General features: G+C 47.3%; 1 protein-coding gene across 1 annotated transcript in view; it reads right to left on the reverse strand.

The window, feature by feature from the left end:
* Nucleotides 1-18,787, reverse strand: part of MYO1D (myosin ID) — a 66,643-nt gene that overhangs the window by 42,775 nt on the left and 5,081 nt on the right. The window contains exons 2-6 of the mRNA XM_048518363.1: nt 9,741-9,949; nt 8,239-8,332; nt 6,128-6,293; nt 4,070-4,123; nt 1,836-1,931 (exon numbers count right to left, since the gene is read on the reverse strand). Of these exons, the coding sequence (XP_048374320.1) occupies nt 1,836-1,931; nt 4,070-4,123; nt 6,128-6,293; nt 8,239-8,332; nt 9,741-9,861 (531 nt within the window). The 5' untranslated portion in view covers nt 9,862-9,949. The remainder of the gene's footprint in view (nt 1-1,835; nt 1,932-4,069; nt 4,124-6,127; nt 6,294-8,238; nt 8,333-9,740; nt 9,950-18,787) is intronic.

Here is an 18,787-nt window from a genome sequence, read left to right on the forward strand (position 1 = left end):
GTTCCTCTCGAGGCAGCCCCTGATTCTCCCAGCTTTCCTTTTCCTGCTTCCTTCTCAACTGCACCTTCCCCCCACAGGCCCCCGCTTCCTCCCCCCCCCCGCTGCCTGGGGTCTGCTTCCCCAACCCACCCATTTGCCACTTCCCCCTCCCATCCCTCCTCCCCGCCCCTCCAGGGGTGGCCAACCCATGGTGCTCCAGATGCTGATGCCCTACAATTCCCACCAGCCCGATGGGAATTGTAGTCTATGAACATCTGGAGCACCATGGGTTGGCCACCCCTGTCTTAGCCCCTGCACCTCCCCCCTGCTTCTGCCCTCCCCCCCAAACAGGGTTAAGAGTGTAATCCTAAACAGGCAGTGGTGGGATCCAAAAATGTTAGTAACAGGTTCCCATGGTGGTGGGATTCAAGCAGTGACGTAGCGCCAATGGGGCTGGGTGGGGCACGATGGGGGCGTGGCTGGGCATTCCGGGGGCGGGGCATTAATAATTTCTCAGTTACTGTAAAAAACTCTTACTGTAAAAAAAAGTTCCTAATTTCCAGCTGGTATCTTTCTGTCCATAATTTAAACTCATTATAGCAAGTCCTATCGTCTACTGCCAACAGAAACAACTACTTCTCCTCTAATTGGCGGCCTGTCAAATACTTAATGCTTTCAAATACTTGATTTTGTTTCTAGGAATCAAAAGAAGGAGACTTTCCTTAAACCAGGAACTTTACCATATTGCCAAAACATGTTTTTAAAACAGCCCAACAGGGAGAATTATCCCGTTTTCTACCTTCGCTCACCAGCCACATAGGAAACAACAGGACTTTGTGATTTTTGGACCTAATGGAATTTCTAACGGAAAAGCAGACCCAATTAGTAACCCCCTCTCGGCACACACAAATAATTAGTAGCCCACTCTCGGGAACTGGTGGGAACCTGCTGGATCCCACCTCTGTAAACAGGTCTACTCAGAATCCTCCTCACGTGTGTTCGGTGGGACTTACAGGAAAGTGTTGTTAGGACTGAACGGCAAAACAAGGATGTTGTAGGTTTTTCCTGCCGTTGCCTCCCTCCAGCAGGCCTTCCAACCCCAGAAAAGGTTATTCCAAGGGTTGTGAGACGTACGTGGAATAGTCGTGGCGGGGATCCGGAGGCTGAAGTGGAGCAGGGGAAGGGGAGAAACCTCCCTCTCCACTGCAGCCTCCCGATGCTTTTGGAAAACAGCAAGTTAACCTGGAAGTACCAGGGAATACAGAGCAACCTGGTTCCGCAAGACCCCCACCCCGCCCCCCTTGAGCCGGACCAAAAACGAATGCAAATGTTTCAGGGCAAGTAGTTTTCATCAGCACTTGACTCAGCCACAGCTTCAGCCCTTCACGGCCGGACGTGAAATAATATAGCCGATCCTTCCACATTTCAGAGACAGAGAGAGACCCCCACACAGAGGTGGGATCCAGCAGGTTCTCACAGGTTCCCGAGAGTAGGTTACTAATTATTTGTGTGTGCCGAGAGGGGGTTACTCATTGGTGATTTTGCCACGTGATTTTTGCCTTAGTTACGCCCTCCTCTCAGCAGTAGCGCGCAGAACTTGAAGCAGTCTAGCAGAAGGTAGCAGCCTGCGCCTGCGTGCATTCATTTCCCACCCAAGGACCGGCGCAGCGGCTGTGTCCTTGCCACAGCCCTGCCCAGGAATGCCCCGCCCCCGGAATGCCCGGCCACGCCCCCAGTCGTGCCCCGCCCAGCCCCATTGGCGCTACGCCACAGTTTGAATCCCACCACCATGGGAACCTGTTACTAAAATTTTTGGATCCCACCACTGCCCCCACACTGACAGCTGGGGCTCTCACCTTTAGTTGGGCTCCAGCATTAATGTAGCTATATGCAGATAAATCCTTAAGAAGATGTAAGGATCGCAGAAGCTGCTCAGAACCTCCTTGGAGTAGCTGAGAAAACAAATTGGGAAAGTCAGTTATCCAATTAAATGACTTCTTTTGTTTTGTGTGTGTGGGTAACGCCTAATTATGTGAGCAGGAATCAATGCTCAACGCACTTCCTCTGCTCACACGATTTTCAAAATAGCATTATTATTAATCCCACCCCTGTCTGGAGTCATTCTCCTGTCCTCCCCTAGAACAGGTGAGATCACCTACGATGAGGGGAAGGGTGTTTTCCTCTTGAAGCTGTGTGTCGGGACTTGACTCGTGTGCATGGGTTCATGACTGGGAAAAACTGCTTTTGAAACCAGAAAGGTTGGCCCCACTGAGATTTTCTTGTCCCTTCCTGTAAATATGCGCCTCTGTTCACTTGCGTCCCTATCCATTAATAGATCTTAAACTAATAGGTCTAAACTACTGCATCTGTGTATGGTTCTCCAGTTGCACAGTGGCAGATAGGAAGGTGCTCCAAAGGGTGATCACTACTGCACAGAGGATTATCGGCTGCCCTCTCCCCTCCTTGGAAGAACTCTATAATTCCCAAAGCCTAAAGAAAGCCCAAAATATTCTGAGAGACCCGTCTCATCCAGCACACTCTCTTTTTGAACTGTTACCATCTGGCAGACAATACAGGTCTATCAAAACTAGGACAAAGAGGCTTAGAGACAGCTTCTCCTCTAGAGCTGTGGCTATGCTGATCTCCGGGGCTTCGTGTTGATGTATTTGGGGCTGTGTAGGGATGGGTGGAGGAAGGGGAAAGTGAGGATGGGGTATGAGTCTGAAATTGTGGGCATCGAGGAATGCTGCTGTACATTTCGTTGTGCGTGCACAATGACAATAAAATGCTTATGCTTAGAGGTAGGGCAATAAAGAAAGAAGAACTGGATAAAGATAGGGTGGGGAAGGCCATTCTCTTCTCTGTCAGAGGCAACCGATATACTCCTCTCACCCACTGACAGAATGAGCTGTGGATTCTTCTTGCCCGGAGATGCTGAACGAAAGGCTGAGAGGGAAGGCTTGAGAGAGAGGATATCCTACCCACAGGGGGGCCGACAGGATTCCCGTCCAACTGACCACAGCTGTTGCCCAGGTCCTCCTTTTCAGAGGCAGAAGAAATAGGTAAGACAGACAAGTCCAGGGCAGGAATCCAGTTATGCTGAACACTGAGAGCAAAGCTCTGAAGGAAAATTACTACAGCGGAGCCCTTTTGCCGACCTCTGCTCCTCCGAAACAAAATCAGTTTGGCTCACGGAGACTTGGACAGGCCACCATTGAGCAAAGAATTGAGACTGTCTTCAGGCTGCCCTCAGCAAAACGACCTGCCAAAGCAGGAGCCAATCGTTTAGATACACACCTGTGGTCAAGGGATACATATGGGAAGGACCAGGCAATTAACTGAGGCGAGGTGGCGTAGAGACACTGGCCAGAGGCAAAGGGTTGCCCTCTCCTGGCTCTCAAGCAGGGGAGGGTCATGTCAGAATGTGTATCTGTGGAATTGGGTGTCAAGAGTCTGTTCTTCATGTTCTATTGTATTGCACCCTTTATACCGTGTTTTTCCAAAAATAAGACAGGGTCTTATATTAATTTTTGCTCCAAAAGATGCGTTAGGGCTCATTTTCAGGCGATGTCTTATTTTTTTCCATGATTTTGCGCCCCCCACGTGACCAGATCAGCTGTGCCGAGGAATCTGTACCTAGGGCTTATTTTTGGAGTAGGGTTTATATTTCAATCATCCTCCAAAAATCCCAAAAAATCACGTTGGGGCTTATTTTCGGGTTAGGGCTTATTTTCGGGGAAACAGGGTAATAGGTCTAGGTGTAAATATCTAGAGCCCTTCTTGATGGGTCTTGAAGAGGCTGCTGACAGTCTAATAATTAAATTTTTCTTGAATGGCACTTTTAGTAAGATTCTGGAGCTGATAGCAAAATGTTTATGTCTTGTTATTGACAAACATGTATAAATGGGTTTTTATTGTTGTTATGCCAATAAAGGTAAATAAAAATAAGAAATGAACCGGGGATGCAGCATCTCCAGGGAATTATAAGGGCAATTGGGAATATGGGACAGGCTACACAAAAGGGTGTGTGTGTCTCAGTTCAATCATCAAGTCTGCCTCATAGACACACTCTGAGAAAGGAGGGACTCACCTGGTAAAAGGAATGAAAGCTTCGCTCTCCCAGCTGCTGCACAATCACCCGTGACTGCAGAGAAAAGAGAAGGGGGGGGGGGGAGTCTGACATTTTGGGAGCTTCTCAATACAGCTGAAGCCCCTTCACAAGGGGTGGCACAAAATGGAGGAGGGGAGACACAGAGGAGCCAAAGCAAGTGACCTTTTACATGAACGACAGATACGTAAATGCTACCACCTCATTTAATCCTGTCTTATTGAATACTCAACTTGGCCCCATCTGCAGACACTTCAATCTATCAGTTGGGGTCAGGATGACGGAACTGAGATTTTTCTCCAAGCCTGGGGGATGGATCCCTGCAATTTGCATCAAAATCTGAAACCTTAAAAATAAGGGGTGTACACACACACACACACACACACACACACAGATTTCACATCCTGCATGTGAGCTCCCAATGGCACCTGGTGGGCCACTGCGAGTAGCAGAGAGCTGGACTAGATGGACTTTGGTCTGATCCAGCTGGCTCGTTCTGATGTTCTTAGATTCCTCCTCCCTCACCACTACTGCACTCTCTGGGAATGTGGACAGCTGGGCAAAGAGTAGCCTCTGATGCCCCCTGCTGAATGCTGCTTGGGTGGGGAAAAGGATGAGTGGAGGGGGGGGCCTCTGCTCCCCCCAGCATAGACAGTATCTCCACACAGGTGGCCCTGCGAGGCTCTGCCTCCAAGGCTGTCCTCTCCATAACGAAAACCACGGGAAGAAGGTGGGTGGGAGCCTCACATGGGAAAAACTCCTAATGAAATTTTAAAAACCCAACCTCAAGCACATATTCTGCTCATAGACTTCAGAGCAACAAAGACAGATTTTTTAAAAATTAAATATGAAATCCAGACAACCAGAGTTGAGCAACAGGATAAAAAAAAAGAACCTAACAGAGTCCAGTTTCAAAATCAGATTGATTAGTCTGCTGAACATGCCAGATGAAATTTCTTTACTATTTCATAATCATGTTTCTAAAAGATGGTGTCTTCTGCAGTATTATTTGATGAGAACTTCACAGGTTAAAGCCAACTCTACCCTGGGTTTTGTCTTCCTGGGAACAAGGCTTGGTTATTCTGCCTCAGTTTTCTGCTTTGAGTCCCAGCGCAAACATAATAACATAAGAAAGAGCCTGCTGGATCAGACCAGAGTCCATCTAGTCCAGCTCTCTGCTACTTGCAGTGACCCACCAGGTGCCTTTGGGAGCTCACGGGCAGGAGGTGAAAGCAATGGCCTTCTGCTGCTGCTGCTGCTCCTGAGCACCTGGTCTGCTCAGGCATTTGCAATCTCACATCAAGGAGGATCAAGATTGGCAGCCATAGATCGACTTCTCCTCCATAAATCTGTCCAAGCCCCTTTTAAAGCTATCCAGGTGAGTGGCCATCACCACCTCCTGTGGCAGCATATTCCAAACACCAGTCACACGTTGCATGAAGAAGTGTTTCCTTTTATTAGTCCTAATTCTTCCCCCCAGCATTTTCAATGGATGCCCCCTGGTTCTAGTATTGTGAGAAAGAGAGAACAATTTCTCCCTGTCAACATTTTCTACCCCATGCATAATTTTATAGACTTCAATCATATCCCCCCTCAGACACCTCCTCTCCAAACGCTGCAGCCTCTCCTCATAAGGAAAGTGCTCCAATCCTTCAATCATCCTCATTGCCCTTCTCTGCACTTTTTCTATCTCTTCGATATCCTTTTTGAGATGTGGCGACCAGAATTGAACACAGTACTCCAAGTGCAGTCGCACCACGGCTTTATATAAGGGCATAACAATCTTTGCGGTTTTATTATCAACTCCTTTCCTAATTATCCCCAGCATAGAGTTTGCCTTTTTCACAGCTGCCATGCATTGAGTGGACATTCCCATGGAACTATCAACTAAGAAGCTCAAATCCCTTTCCTGGTCTGTGACTGATAGACCTGACCCCTGTAGCGTGTATGTGAACAATATGATCATCCTTTTCTTCATTCACAAAACAAGCCTTCATCTACAAAAAAAGTCGCAAGGTCTCCCCAGAAAGAACAACTCACCTTTTCTAGCAAGTAATTATTGATGTGCCCACCTATTGGATCTCCTTTGAAATCAAAGTTGATATCCATATACTTTCCAAACCGGCTGGAGTTGTCGTTGCGGGTTGTCCTGGCGTTGCCGAAGGCCTCTAGAACGCAGTTAGATTTCAACAGCATGTTCTTTACCCTTCGGGACAGACAAGGATGTCAAGCAAGAGACCAGGAAACCAGGTCGAGACGTTGTGTATTCCTACCCTTTGGCATAAGATGTTTCACATATGAGGAACAGACTATCAACTACCAGATCAGTAGGATTAAACAGGCGGATGCTGTGTGAAGTCCGTTTTGGGTCCAGGGCCCAGGAACATGTGGGATGCCCCGTTCTTTGGTTGCATTCATAAACTCCCGTGAATGGACGATTTCTTCACAAACAGAAGGGCACTTCTGTGCCAATCTGAGAAGAACTGGCATGTTAAAACGATAAAACATGGGGTGTCCTGCTGTTTACTTGCAACATGCTTTGGGTTGGGAGCTTACAGAGAAAAATCTCTGCCATGCTGGCAGGGGCTGATGGGAATTGTAGTCCATAACATCTGGAGTGCCAAAGGTTCGCCACCACTGCACTACTCCACGCTAACTGTCACAAATATGTCAATACCACTGGCCCACAGAGATACTTGAGGCATAGCAGTGATTTAAATGCATGCCACTTTTGACTGAGAAGAAATCCAGGGCAGTTATGTGCCAACTCTCCAAGCAGCTTGTAAGTGAAAACAAACAAGCCATTTAAAACAAGTCCAAAAGAATCCAAAAAATGGTCCTCAGGCTAGAAGCAAACCACAAAACAACTCAAAGAAGATTTTAAAACTCCATAATTAAAAGCCTGGGGTAGAAAGGGACATAATTTTAGCCTGGCACATAAAAGGCAGGCAGCCAGCCAGCCAGTGCCCTGTCGGCCTCAAGGGGAGGACATTCCAAAGGCAAGGGGCCACCACTGGAAATGCACTGACTCCCGTCTCTACCAGTTTCACCTCTGAAGGCACAGAGAAGATGATCTGTTTTTTTATACCTTTTAAGCTCCTTTCCTTCCTCTTCCCACAATAGACACCTGGTGAGGCAGGTGGGGCTGAGAGAGTTCTGAGAGAACTGTGACTGGCCCAAGGTCTCCCAGCAGGCTTTATGTGGAGGAGTTGGGAATCAAACTTGGTTCTTCAGATTAGAGTCTGCCACGCTTAATCACAGCACCACACTGTCTTAAGGAGACTGGTCTTAACTAGCAGGCTGGATAGCTTTGTTTGTTTGTTTTTAATTCCCTATGATAACGATCTCTTTTGCTTTCTCACTCTTCGTTTATTGTTCACTTCCTTCCTCATTGTTCAGAAGGTTTGGAGATGACATACGCAAATAGCCAATTGAACCCTGTCCCTTGTCCAATAAAGGCCAGACTGAAAATGGTGCTTCCAAGGGCTAAGGAGTACGTAGTCAGTGTGGTCTCTCGCTACCTGAACGGGGTGCATCCAGTATGGTTGCTGGCAATTACTGGACACCTGCGTAGGAGCTGCGTGGCGTAGTGGTTAAGTGCTTGAACTGCCACTCACACGGTCAGGAGTTCGGGCCCCCTGTGGGCCAGATATCCTAGCAGCTGGCTCATGGTCAACTCAGCCAGCCATCCATTTCTTGGTCGGTAAATGAGTGCCTAGCTCATAGCTAGGGGGTAAAGAATAGCCAGGGAAAGCAATGGCAAACTACCCCTCAGAAACACTATACCAGCTTCACCTCTTAAGGTCTATAAAATCACTGCTCGCAGTGGTATCCCAGGGTTGGCTACAACTCAAGGGGAAACTTTACCTTTACTGGACAACTGAAGTGAGAGACAAGAAGGCAGCTATTTCGAAGCCGTGTGAGGCCCAAGTCATTGGGAGCGTCACAGTTTTGAAACCAGCACCTTGAACGATGCTCAAAAAAACAGGTAGGCTGGTTGCCCAAGATGGGGAAATGTCTTGGGGCTCTCATCTCCCCACTTCAACCATCTCATCCATTATTACTGACGGTTCTATTTGAGAACAGCCCCAGATACCACTAAACATTCGTAGCACACCCTGTCCCTCCCCACAAGGTCAAAAATTCCTTACCTTTCAACCTCCGCTCTCTGGCTTGGGTTGGTAATGGCAGCTATATATTGCATGATGTATTTACTGGCTTCCGTTTTGCCAGCCCCGCTCTCTCCTAAGGGCACAGACAGGCATCATAACAGCAGTCCAAAGCAACACGTTTCTTCAGTTATAAACAGGAAGTGCTTACGCTGATTACCCACTGCACGCTGCCGTACAGCATTCTGCACAATTTGTATAATCTCCAGTCTATTTTTCAAAGCAAACTTAGAGTTAAGCACATATATTAGAGGCCTATGGGCCAAATTCAATTCCTGGTGTTGGGATTAAGGACCATCAAGTAACAGAACTAAGGAAGACCTCTGAGGTTCTGGCAACAGCAGCAATTTCTGACAATAACAATTCTGAACAGGATGAGGCATGAATGTGGTTGGAAGACAACTGAGCTTTTATTTTTTGCAAACTGCACATAGTTGGAAAGGTATTTTTGGCAAAATCTACTTGACCAGATTACAGTGGCAAAACGGAACATATATACAACACGGGGACCCCCTTGTGTTGCGTGCCATTATTGGCACGCCTGATATACTATCTAATCAGTACTGTCCCCTCCTGGCCTTGGGATCGGGTGCCATATATTATTGCTGCTGCTGTATTTTATGGTTATAGATTTGTAAATTGTTTTAAATTACCCTAGTTTTTATGTGTGAAATGTTGTTTTTAGCCTGCTGTGTTAAATGTTATTATGTATTGTTGTTGCAGGCCTGTTATTATGTATTGTTGTACGCCGCCCAGAGCCCTTCGGGGATGGGCGGTTTAAAATCTAATAGATAGATAGATAGATAGATAGATAGATAGATAGATAGATAGATAGATAGATAGATAGATAGATAGATAGATAGATAGATAGATAGATAGATAGATAGATAGATAGATAGATAGATAGATAGATAGATAGATAGATAGATAGATAGATAGATAGATAGATAGATAGATAGATAGATAGATAGATAGATAGGTGGGTAGGTGGGTAGGTGGGTAGGTGGGTAGGTGGGTAGGTGGGTGGGTGGGTGGGTGGGTGGGTGGGTGGGTGGGTGGGTGGGTGGGTGGGTGGGTGGGTGGGTAGGTGGGTGGGTGGGTGGGTGGGTAGGTGGGTGGGTGGTTGGATAGGTGGGTGGGTGGATGGGTGGGTGGGTGGGTAGAGAGAGAGAGAGAAAATGAGACTTTTCTGAATCACTTTTATTTCTTTAAACATATTATCCCTCTCTGACCTAAGTTGACTCAGTAGAAGACAGCTCGTTAATCTAGCTTGCCACATCTTTTGGGCAAGAAGTCAGGGAAATCGTACCTTTACAAGCCAAATGTCAGTTCAGTTGAACACTATGTAGAAATATTCTGTTGCTAGCTAAGCGAAGGAGTCTCACAACTAACAGGGAAGCCGTTGTTTTGCCTGCTTTACTTCAAGTTCCAAAAAGACCATTAGAACGTTCCTCACGTGGTAACAGCTGGTACTCCTGACCTACCTGATATGACTATGCAGGTGTCCTTTGACCGTCTTTTCATGGCTTTATATGCTGCATCCGCAATGGAAAAGAGATGGGGCGGCCTCTCGTACAGCTCCCGACCTTTGTAGTGCTCGATCATGTCACGGCCATAGATATTTAAGTTCCTGTATGGGTTTACAGAAACCACCACTTCCCCGATGAAAGTATAGATCCGTCCCTTTTCAAACCTAAGCAGAGAAAGATCAATCAATTAGAAGATCATAAATTAAAACCAATCCCTGGCGCTGCCATCTTGCTGCATTTCCCTGGACGTCTTCTGGCAGGTCACCCGGTTCTTAGTCTCTAGAACAACTAATCTTTCTTTCCCTTCCCTGTTTTAGTTATTCTGAATTTGTTTTCAGATATAGGATTGGGGACATTCTGAGCTGTCCCATCCTTGGTTGGACCAAGCGCCATCTTTATAAGTTTTAGCGTATTGCTGTTAATTGTGTTATAATTTGATTGTTTTTGTATTGTTGTGAGTTACTGTGAGCCCCCTGCAACACGGGAGAGTGGGATGAAAATCAAATTATTATTGGTTGTGGTGGGTTTTCTGGGCTGTGTGGCTGTGGTCTGGTGGATCTTGTTCCATTAGGAACAAGATCCACCAGACCACGGCCACACAGCCTGGAAAACCCACCACAACCAGTTAAATCCAGCCGTGAAAGCCTTCGACAATACAAATGATTATTATTACTATAAATACATAAATAAAAGGAGAGCCATCAGGTTAGAAAAAAAGAAGTTAGCACCAAACAGCATAATAATTTCCCACCCAATTTTATAAGATCATACCAGCCAGACAATTAACCCAAATATATCACTAACTAATAAAAGTGTAATATTAGAAAACCCGAAGAGAGTCTATAGCAAATTATACAGCAAAGAAAGTACATAGCAAATGCGTCCAACCTGAGTCTTCTGTAAGGCGAGTTCAAAACACTAACCCCAGTGGGAAATCAATTTCTGACACCACAATCAACACAAGTCAGAATTTAGTCTAGATGGCCAATGAAGAGCTGGCCAAAAACAGAAACCAAAACTTCCTCATAACCCATAAAAACCCAGGACTTGGATGCAATGCTACACACTCTTAATGCAACTTATGACTGATGTAATTATGCCATTTTCCATCCTGGCATACACCTGATATATCTTTCCAAGGTTCCAAAGTGCCTGCCATCCATCCATCCATCCATCCATCCATCCATCCATCCATCCATCCATCCATCCATCCATCCATCCATCCATCCATCCATCCATCCATCCATCCATCCATCCATCCATCCATCCATCCATCCATCCATCCATCCATCCATCCATCCATCCATCCATCCATCCATCCATCCATCCATCCATCCATCCATCCATCCATCCATCCATCCATCCATCCATCCATCCATCCATCCATCCGATTTTTTTTTAGTCAATACTCACCGAAAGGGTATCGCGATTACTTACAATGTTAGAATAGTATAAATGAGCAGAAATTAGTTAAAAACAACGTCAAAGCAGGTATTGCCCTCAAAAGCCCCTCCGATCATGGGAGATAAACTTTTTGGGAGCAGCAGTGGCGTAGGAGGTTAAGAGCTCATGTATCTAATCTGGAGGAACTGGGTTTGATTCCCAGCTCTGCCACCTGAGCTGTGGAGGCTTATCTGGGGAATTCAGATTCGCCTGTGCACTCCCACACATGCCAGCTGGGTGACCTTGGGCTAGTCACAGCTCCTCGGAGCTCTCTCAGCCCCACCCACCTCACAGGGTGTTTGTTGTGGGGTGGAAGGGCAAGGAGATTGTCAGCCCCTTTGAGTCTCCTGTAGGAGAGAAAGGGGAGATATAAATCCAAACTCCTCCTCCTCCTCCTCCTCCTCCTCCTCCTCTTCTTTGGCAATCCCTGGCCCAAGAGCCATCCGGCTGGCATCAACAAGAGCCAGGGCCTTTTCAGTCTTGGCTCTGGGCCGGTGGAACAAGCTTCGGAGTTCTGTGAGAGCCCTGCAGGAACTAATAGAGCTCCGCAGGGCCTGCAAGACCTGGCTGTTCCACCAGGCTTTTCCAACTAGTCATGTAAGACAGGGGTGTCAAACTTGTGGCCTTCCAGATGTTCATGAACGACAACTCCCATCAGTCCCTCCCAACATGAGTATTGGCTATACTGGCAAGGGCTGATGGGAACTGTAGTTCATGAACATCTGGAGGGCTGCGAGTTTGACACCTGTGATGTCAGATCATCTCCTTTTGCCCGGGGGTGGTGGGGTGGTGGTGTGGTGATTGGGGATTGTATTACCTACAGCCATCTAAATCTAGTTATTGGGTGTTGGAGTTTATTGTTTTAGCATTTGTATTGTTATTTTTAATGATTTTATTGATTGTTTTTATGGTGTAACCCGCCCTGAGCCCTATGGGGATAGGACAGGATATAAATTTATTTATTTTAATTAATTAATTAATTAATTGGATTTTTATACCGCCCTATCCTAAGGTGACCAGATGGTCACCTTTGTGATCCGGGACGGGGGAAGCGGCTGCACGCACGCACAGCCGCAGAAGCACACAGGCTTCTGGGGCTTGCGGTTTGCCGCCCTGTCACAGAAGGCCATGCGCTCCTGCGGCTGGGCACACGGGAGGCTGCCGCACTGCCTTGCGCCCCAGAAGGCAGTGCAGCAGCCTCCCAAAAAATCGGGACAATTTGCAGAACCCGCAGGACGCGGGACAAATTGTTTAAAGGCATGACGGTCCCGCCAAAAGCGGGATGGCTGGTCAGCCTACCCTATCCCCAAAGGGGATTTAATAAATTTAATAAAATTAATCTTGGGAGTTCCGAATAGCGTCACCTATTTAGCCTTATGTCTTGAGCGTGGTCTCTCACTTGTCGAAACAGAAGCTTGGATTGTCACCATAAAGTACTGGCTTAGACTACACTTTAGATCAGGGGTCCCCAAACTACGGCCCGGGGGCCAAATGTGGCCCCCTGAAGGCATTTATCCGGCCCGCCAGGCATGGCGGCGATGGCTCCATTCATGTGCAGTGGGGGCTCGAGGGAGAGGAGGAACTGGCCCCAACGGCTGTTGATTGCAATTACATGATGGCACCCCAAAATCTCCATGAATTTTCTGACCCAGAGTTGGAAACCTTACATGTGGCAACTCCTGCTCCGCCCTTCCCTCTCAGCTACTCCATGTGTTGCTCTCAGGCTTTCTGTTCCGCCTCACTCCCATTGGCATCAGCCAGGCTGGCGAATCACTCGCTGGCTGCTAGGGAGGAAGAACCCAGGAAGATACCTAATCCTGGGTTAGATGGAATGCTTCATTGGGAAAGTTCTGCTTTTTTTTTTTCTTACAGGGGAAGGTATTCCACAGCCTCCCCAACAATATTTAGAGCCCACCCTGTACTTGACATACTTTGGTCACTGTTCTAATAGAACATGACAGAAAGGCTGAAAGGTGAAATCAAACATTTTACAATCATTTGTGCATAGGAATTTGTTCATAGTTTTTTTTAGTCCGGCCCTCCAACAGTCTGAGGGACAGTGAACTGGCCCCCTGTTTAAAAAGTTTGGGGACCCCTGCTTTAGATCATCTGCTGGTGACATAAACGTAAACCTCTTTAAAGACAGGTTTCCATTTTGCTGGTTCAAAGCAATTGAGGACAAAATCAAGACCATAGGGATTGATTTGGATAGTGTTGGGATTGGCAGTGAATTATACATTTTTAACCAAATCCGGGAAAGATTGAGGGATATCAAGCATCACTTTTTTTACCTGACAAAGGCAGCTGTATGCTCCCCCTGCTACCTTGGAATACAGCCACGCTACAGAGTAAGAGCCAAATATCTCACATCTCGGTCATCCATTAAGCAACGTCGTTTATTTATGTTCGCACGTCTTAACAGCTTCCCATCAGCGGTAACCTCTGGGAGATACCTTCAGATCCCCAAACAACAGAGACGATGTCGTTGTGGTTGTGGATCTCCTGAAACCATGTCCCATATTCTCCTGGAATGTCATCTTTATAGCAGCCCCCGTATGATTTTAATTTATCCTTTGCTGCTGCCAAGGCTTCATTATTCCAAATTCCAGACCACTCGTTTTTTGCTGAGTGACCGTAGTCCATCGATCACCTTGGCAACGGCTAAGTTTTTGGAAAACATTTTAAATACCAATATTTAAATGTTTAGATGTAAATAATCTGCAATCCTTCATGCCATTAAAGGTTAAACTGAGAAGGCGTCCCACAGGGCACGGACCCCAACTGAGAAAGCTAACCAGGCCATCCTGCAAGAGGTCTTTATGGCACAGGTCCGCAACCTCTTCGAGCCTTTTGGGCAAAATTTCAGGCAGTGGGGTTATAAATAACTCCAACAGTAAAATTCAGCATTTCAGGTAGAAGCTTTCATAGGATGCATTTCAATCTGGGCAACCCAGCAAAAACCCCGTTGGGCAAATACCCCACTCAGCCCTCCTCACATTTTCAAAGCACTTGGTGGGTGCCAGGAGAGGGTTGGCAGGCGCCGTGGTGCCCACGAACACCATGTTGGGGACTCCTGCCCTAGATGGTGACCAAAGCAAGCGTGGGAGGTGGTAACAGGAGAGAGGTATCAGGGTCCCAGTCCAAGCAATAATAACAACAACGAGGAATTGTTCTGAAGGGGCTCCCCAGCAATCATATATTATTTTCTTCTTTCCACCTCAAACCCCAAACTTTATAAGAACATAAGAATTAGCCTACTGGATCAGACCAGAGTCCATTTAGCCAGCACTCTGCTACTCGCAGTGGCCCACCAGGTGCCTTTGGGAGCTCACACACAGTGACGCAGAATGTGAAAGCAAGGGCCTTCTGCTGCTGCTGCTGCTCCCGAGCACCTGGTCTGCTCAGGCATTTGCAATCTGAGATCAAGGAGGATCAAGATTGGTAGCCACAGATCGACTTCTCCATAAATCTGTCCAAGCCCCTTTTACAGCTATCCAGGTTAGTGGCCATCACCACCTCCTGTGGCAGCAGATTCCAAACACCAATCACACGTTGCGTGAAGAAGTGTTTCCTTTTATTAGTCCTAATTCTTCCCCCCAGCATTTTCAATGAATGCCCCCTGGTTCTAGTATTGTGAGAATATACCAAGTCTTGTAGCATTTACAGCCTATTGAAATTTAGCCACTAGGTGGAACCAATATACTATTTAACCCGCACTTCAGTCCTGAACCCTGGCTGAGTCACAGCCCTGGAAATCAACAAACGGCGCACCACGGCCTCAACCACACGGCAGGACACGACCAATTCTTTTCCACGGCTCAATTTGAGAAAGAAAAGCTCAGCCACGAGTGGAATGATGATCACAGGTGGCCCATAAAACAACCTGCACTTCCTAGGAATCCGGGACTTCTACCAGAGTCCGAGTCCAGGGTCAACTTGGCAGACGTGTGTATTGCTACTTCACATGCTGATCGATATTTATACCTAGTAAAGAAATCCGCCCAGGGGGCCCCCGGTGCAGAGTGGTCAGCTGCAGTTTTGCACTCAAAGCTCTGTCACAACCTGAGTTCGATCCTGGTGTCAGGTGGTTTCAGGAAACCAGCTCAAAGTTTGTTTGTTTGTTTGTTTGTTTGTTTATTATATTTATATACCGCCCTCCCCAAAGGTTCAGGGCGGTGTCCATCAATAATAAAACAATTTAAAACATCATAATATATAATTTACACAAAATAATACATAAAATAGCAAGACTACAGATGGCTTCAACCCCTCCCTCCCCCTTTTATGTACCCACGGGAGGCCAGATGTTCTTATGGCGGAGTTGACATCATCCCGGCTGGCCAAACGCTTGGCGGAACAGGTCCGTTCTACAGGCCCTGCGGAAACTTTGTAAGTACCGCAGGGCCCTGATCTCACCTGGAAGCCTGTTCCACCAGGTAGGGGCCAGAGCCGTAAAGGCCCTGGCCCTTCTAGAGGCCAGCCGGATCGCCTTGGGGCCAGGGATCACCAGTAGGTCCGTCTCCGATGAGTGGAGGGGCCTAGAAGGGCGATATAGGGAGAGACGGTCCCTCAGATAAGCAGGGCCAAGGCCGCGAATGGCTTTGAAGGTCAATACCAAAACTTTAAACATGACCCGGTACTCGATTGGCAGCCAGTGCAGTTGGTATAGGACCAGCGTAATCCGGTCCCTAGCTGTTGCCCCAGCGAGGAGCCAAGTTGACTTGCCTTTCAATCCTTCCGGGGTTGGTAAAATGAGTACCCACCTTGCTGGTGGTAGAGTGCAGACAACTGGGAAAAGGCAACGGCAAACCACCTCATAAACATATTCTGCCTGGTAAATGGGTCAGTAATGTCTTGGTGCTTGCTCAGGGAACCTTTTTTAACCTAAAGAAATCTTAATTAATGGCAAAGGTTACTGTACTGCCAGTCTCCCAAAGCGTCAGCAGAGTTTAACAGTTCTGGATCAATTTCAGCCCTTTGGCCTTCCAAGAAAACAAAGCAATGTACATTTCAACAAGTGTTTATCAAAACACGCTTGCCCAAAGCCATTGCTTTGCACCTACCATGTTTCCCCAAAAATAAGACAGTGTCTTATATTAATTTTTTCTCCCAAAGATGTGCTATGTCTTATTTTCAGGGGATGTCTTATTTTTCTGTGTTCTGTTCGTTGGACATGCTTCCAAACAAAAACTTGGCTACGTCTTACTTTCGGGGGATGCCTTATATTTCACACTTCAGCAAAACCTCTACTACGTCTTATTTTCCAGGGATGTCTTATATTCGGGGAAACAGGGTAGTGGACAAGACTGTAAACCTGCTTTCAAGAAAAACCATTCAGGCTCTGATGACATTTTTCCGCCCTGAAATCATTTCACCACACTTTTATATGCTGATCTTTGCCTAGGAAATTAGGCACACATGCATGCTGTGAGTTAATGATTTGTAGCTGAAAATCAAAGAGCAACGCGCCCCTCCCAACTAAGTTTCAAGAGCTGCCGATTTCACAGACGAGGAAATGCCATTCCAAGAGCATTTGGCGCCCCTCCTTTCCTGTATGGGATGGAGCCGCAAGGGCAGGGCACGAATAAGATTTGCTCACAGGCCAGCTCTTAAGAAACAGGGCGAGTTGTCTTTTGAAGGAAGGCTGGAAATGAAGCAGAATAAAAATGCGTCCAGTTCTGGGGCTACACACAGATCTGATTTTCTGGCCCAGCTTGAAATATCATCCTTCCGGCTCATCACCAGCACACAGACCGGTCAAGAATCTGTTCTCCAAAGAGAACCTCTACAAGGTTTTTATCAGTAAATCTGGAGCTGGGAGAGAAAATCTGGGGAATAAGGAAGAGGAAATAATAATGAAGTTTTGGCAACGGTCGGAGGAGACTTGAGGGATGGGAGAAGAATAGAACTCTGTTGACAATTCTGTATAATAAAGGTCAGCATTATCCTCCCCGATTTCACCCAAAGGAGAAACCAGTTGAGAGAACCGTACTGTAGAATAGCTGCCACTTCTCTAGCTGCATGGCTGTGAACAACGGGGAGGCGTAAAAAACAGCACAGCTGTGACGGCAAAGAACGGTTGCGTGCCGCCACATCTCAGGGTTTGGGAAAGGAGGTCTGTTATCGAGACATGCTGCAGTCTGAGAATCTTACAAAGCAGGAACCTTGGACAGGAGCAACAAAATGCCAACCCACTAACTGCGGGCGTGGACAGGCGCTTCCATTTCTGTTTGCGTCAGTGGGAACAGTGAGCCGTTCCTCCCCCACCCCTCGCGCTTGAGGGCTGCGGAGGGCACGCCAGCTGCGGATGCCTGCTTTATCTGTGGATGTTCTGGGAAAGGGAGAAAGTGAGCAGCAGAGAGGCCTGATTAGCTTCTGGAAACAGATAAAGGCCACAGCTAGGCAACTTTCTGCCAGTAAATCGAGAACAAAACACTGCTATTCCCACCTAGCAATGCCAGCCTCCAGGGGAAACCTGAGAAACCCCCCAGAGCACGGGTCTGCAACCGGCAGCTCTCCAGATGTTCATGGACTACAAATCCCACCAATTGGCCATGATGGCAGGGGCTGGTGGGATTTGTAGTCCATGAACATCTGGAGAGCCGCAGGTTGCAGACCCCTTTGGCCATGCTGGCAGGGGCTGATGAGATTTGTAGTCCATGAACATCTGGAGAGCTGCAGGTTGCAGACCCCTTTGGCCATGCTGGCAGGGACTGGTGGGATTTGTAGTCCATGAACATCTGGAGAGCTGCTGGTTGCAGACCCGTTTGGCCATCCTGGCAGGGACTGGTGGGATTTGTAGTCCATGAACATCTGGAGAGCCGCCGGTTGCAGGCCCCTGCCCCAGAGTAACAACAGAGGTAGGTAGACTGTGTGGCCTTGTGTTGTACCCCACTGAGATCTGCTGTCCTCCCCAGACTCTACCCCCAAACCCTATCCCCTCCCTCCTCCACCGGTGGTCAGGGGGAACCTGCCACCTTCCTTCTTGACTCTTAACCAGCTGGCCAACTCTAAGTAATCACCCTACAAGGGAGCAGATGGAAAGAAATGAAGGATTTCCTGAAGCATCTAACCAATGGCATAAGAAGGAAAAGGTTTTTGTTTTTCCATATTTAGTGTTTTATGTTTGTTTTTAAACCCTCCAGGGACACAGAACTCGGGTTTCTTGAAATGCTGAACCAGCTGAAACTAACAAGGACCAGCTGAAGTATTTGGGGTTTAGGGGCTGGTCTCCCTAATCGTTTAAAGAAATATGGGAAAAACACAAAAGGACCCAACACCTGCCAGGCAACCGCCATGTCAGAGACGGGAGGTGTCCAGAGATTTTGAAAGCATGAGAAAAATAGGGTGGGGATGATAGAAAATATCTCAAATGACTCAAGTGACGCCATGACCTCCAAAATGTCCGGTCAATCCATCTCCTGTGGGGTCTTTCCCTTTCCTTGCTGTCTTCAGCTTCTCTTAGCTGGACTCCAACGACGCTTGTGTTCTCATTATGCGGCCAGAGCAGGACAGCCTCAGTTTAGGCCTTTTAGGGCATAATGTCAAAGACTTTCCGG

This window comes from Sphaerodactylus townsendi, linkage group LG15 (assembly GCF_021028975.2).
Source record: "Sphaerodactylus townsendi isolate TG3544 linkage group LG15, MPM_Stown_v2.3, whole genome shotgun sequence".
Classification (NCBI taxonomy): Eukaryota; Metazoa; Chordata; class Lepidosauria; order Squamata; family Sphaerodactylidae; genus Sphaerodactylus; species Sphaerodactylus townsendi.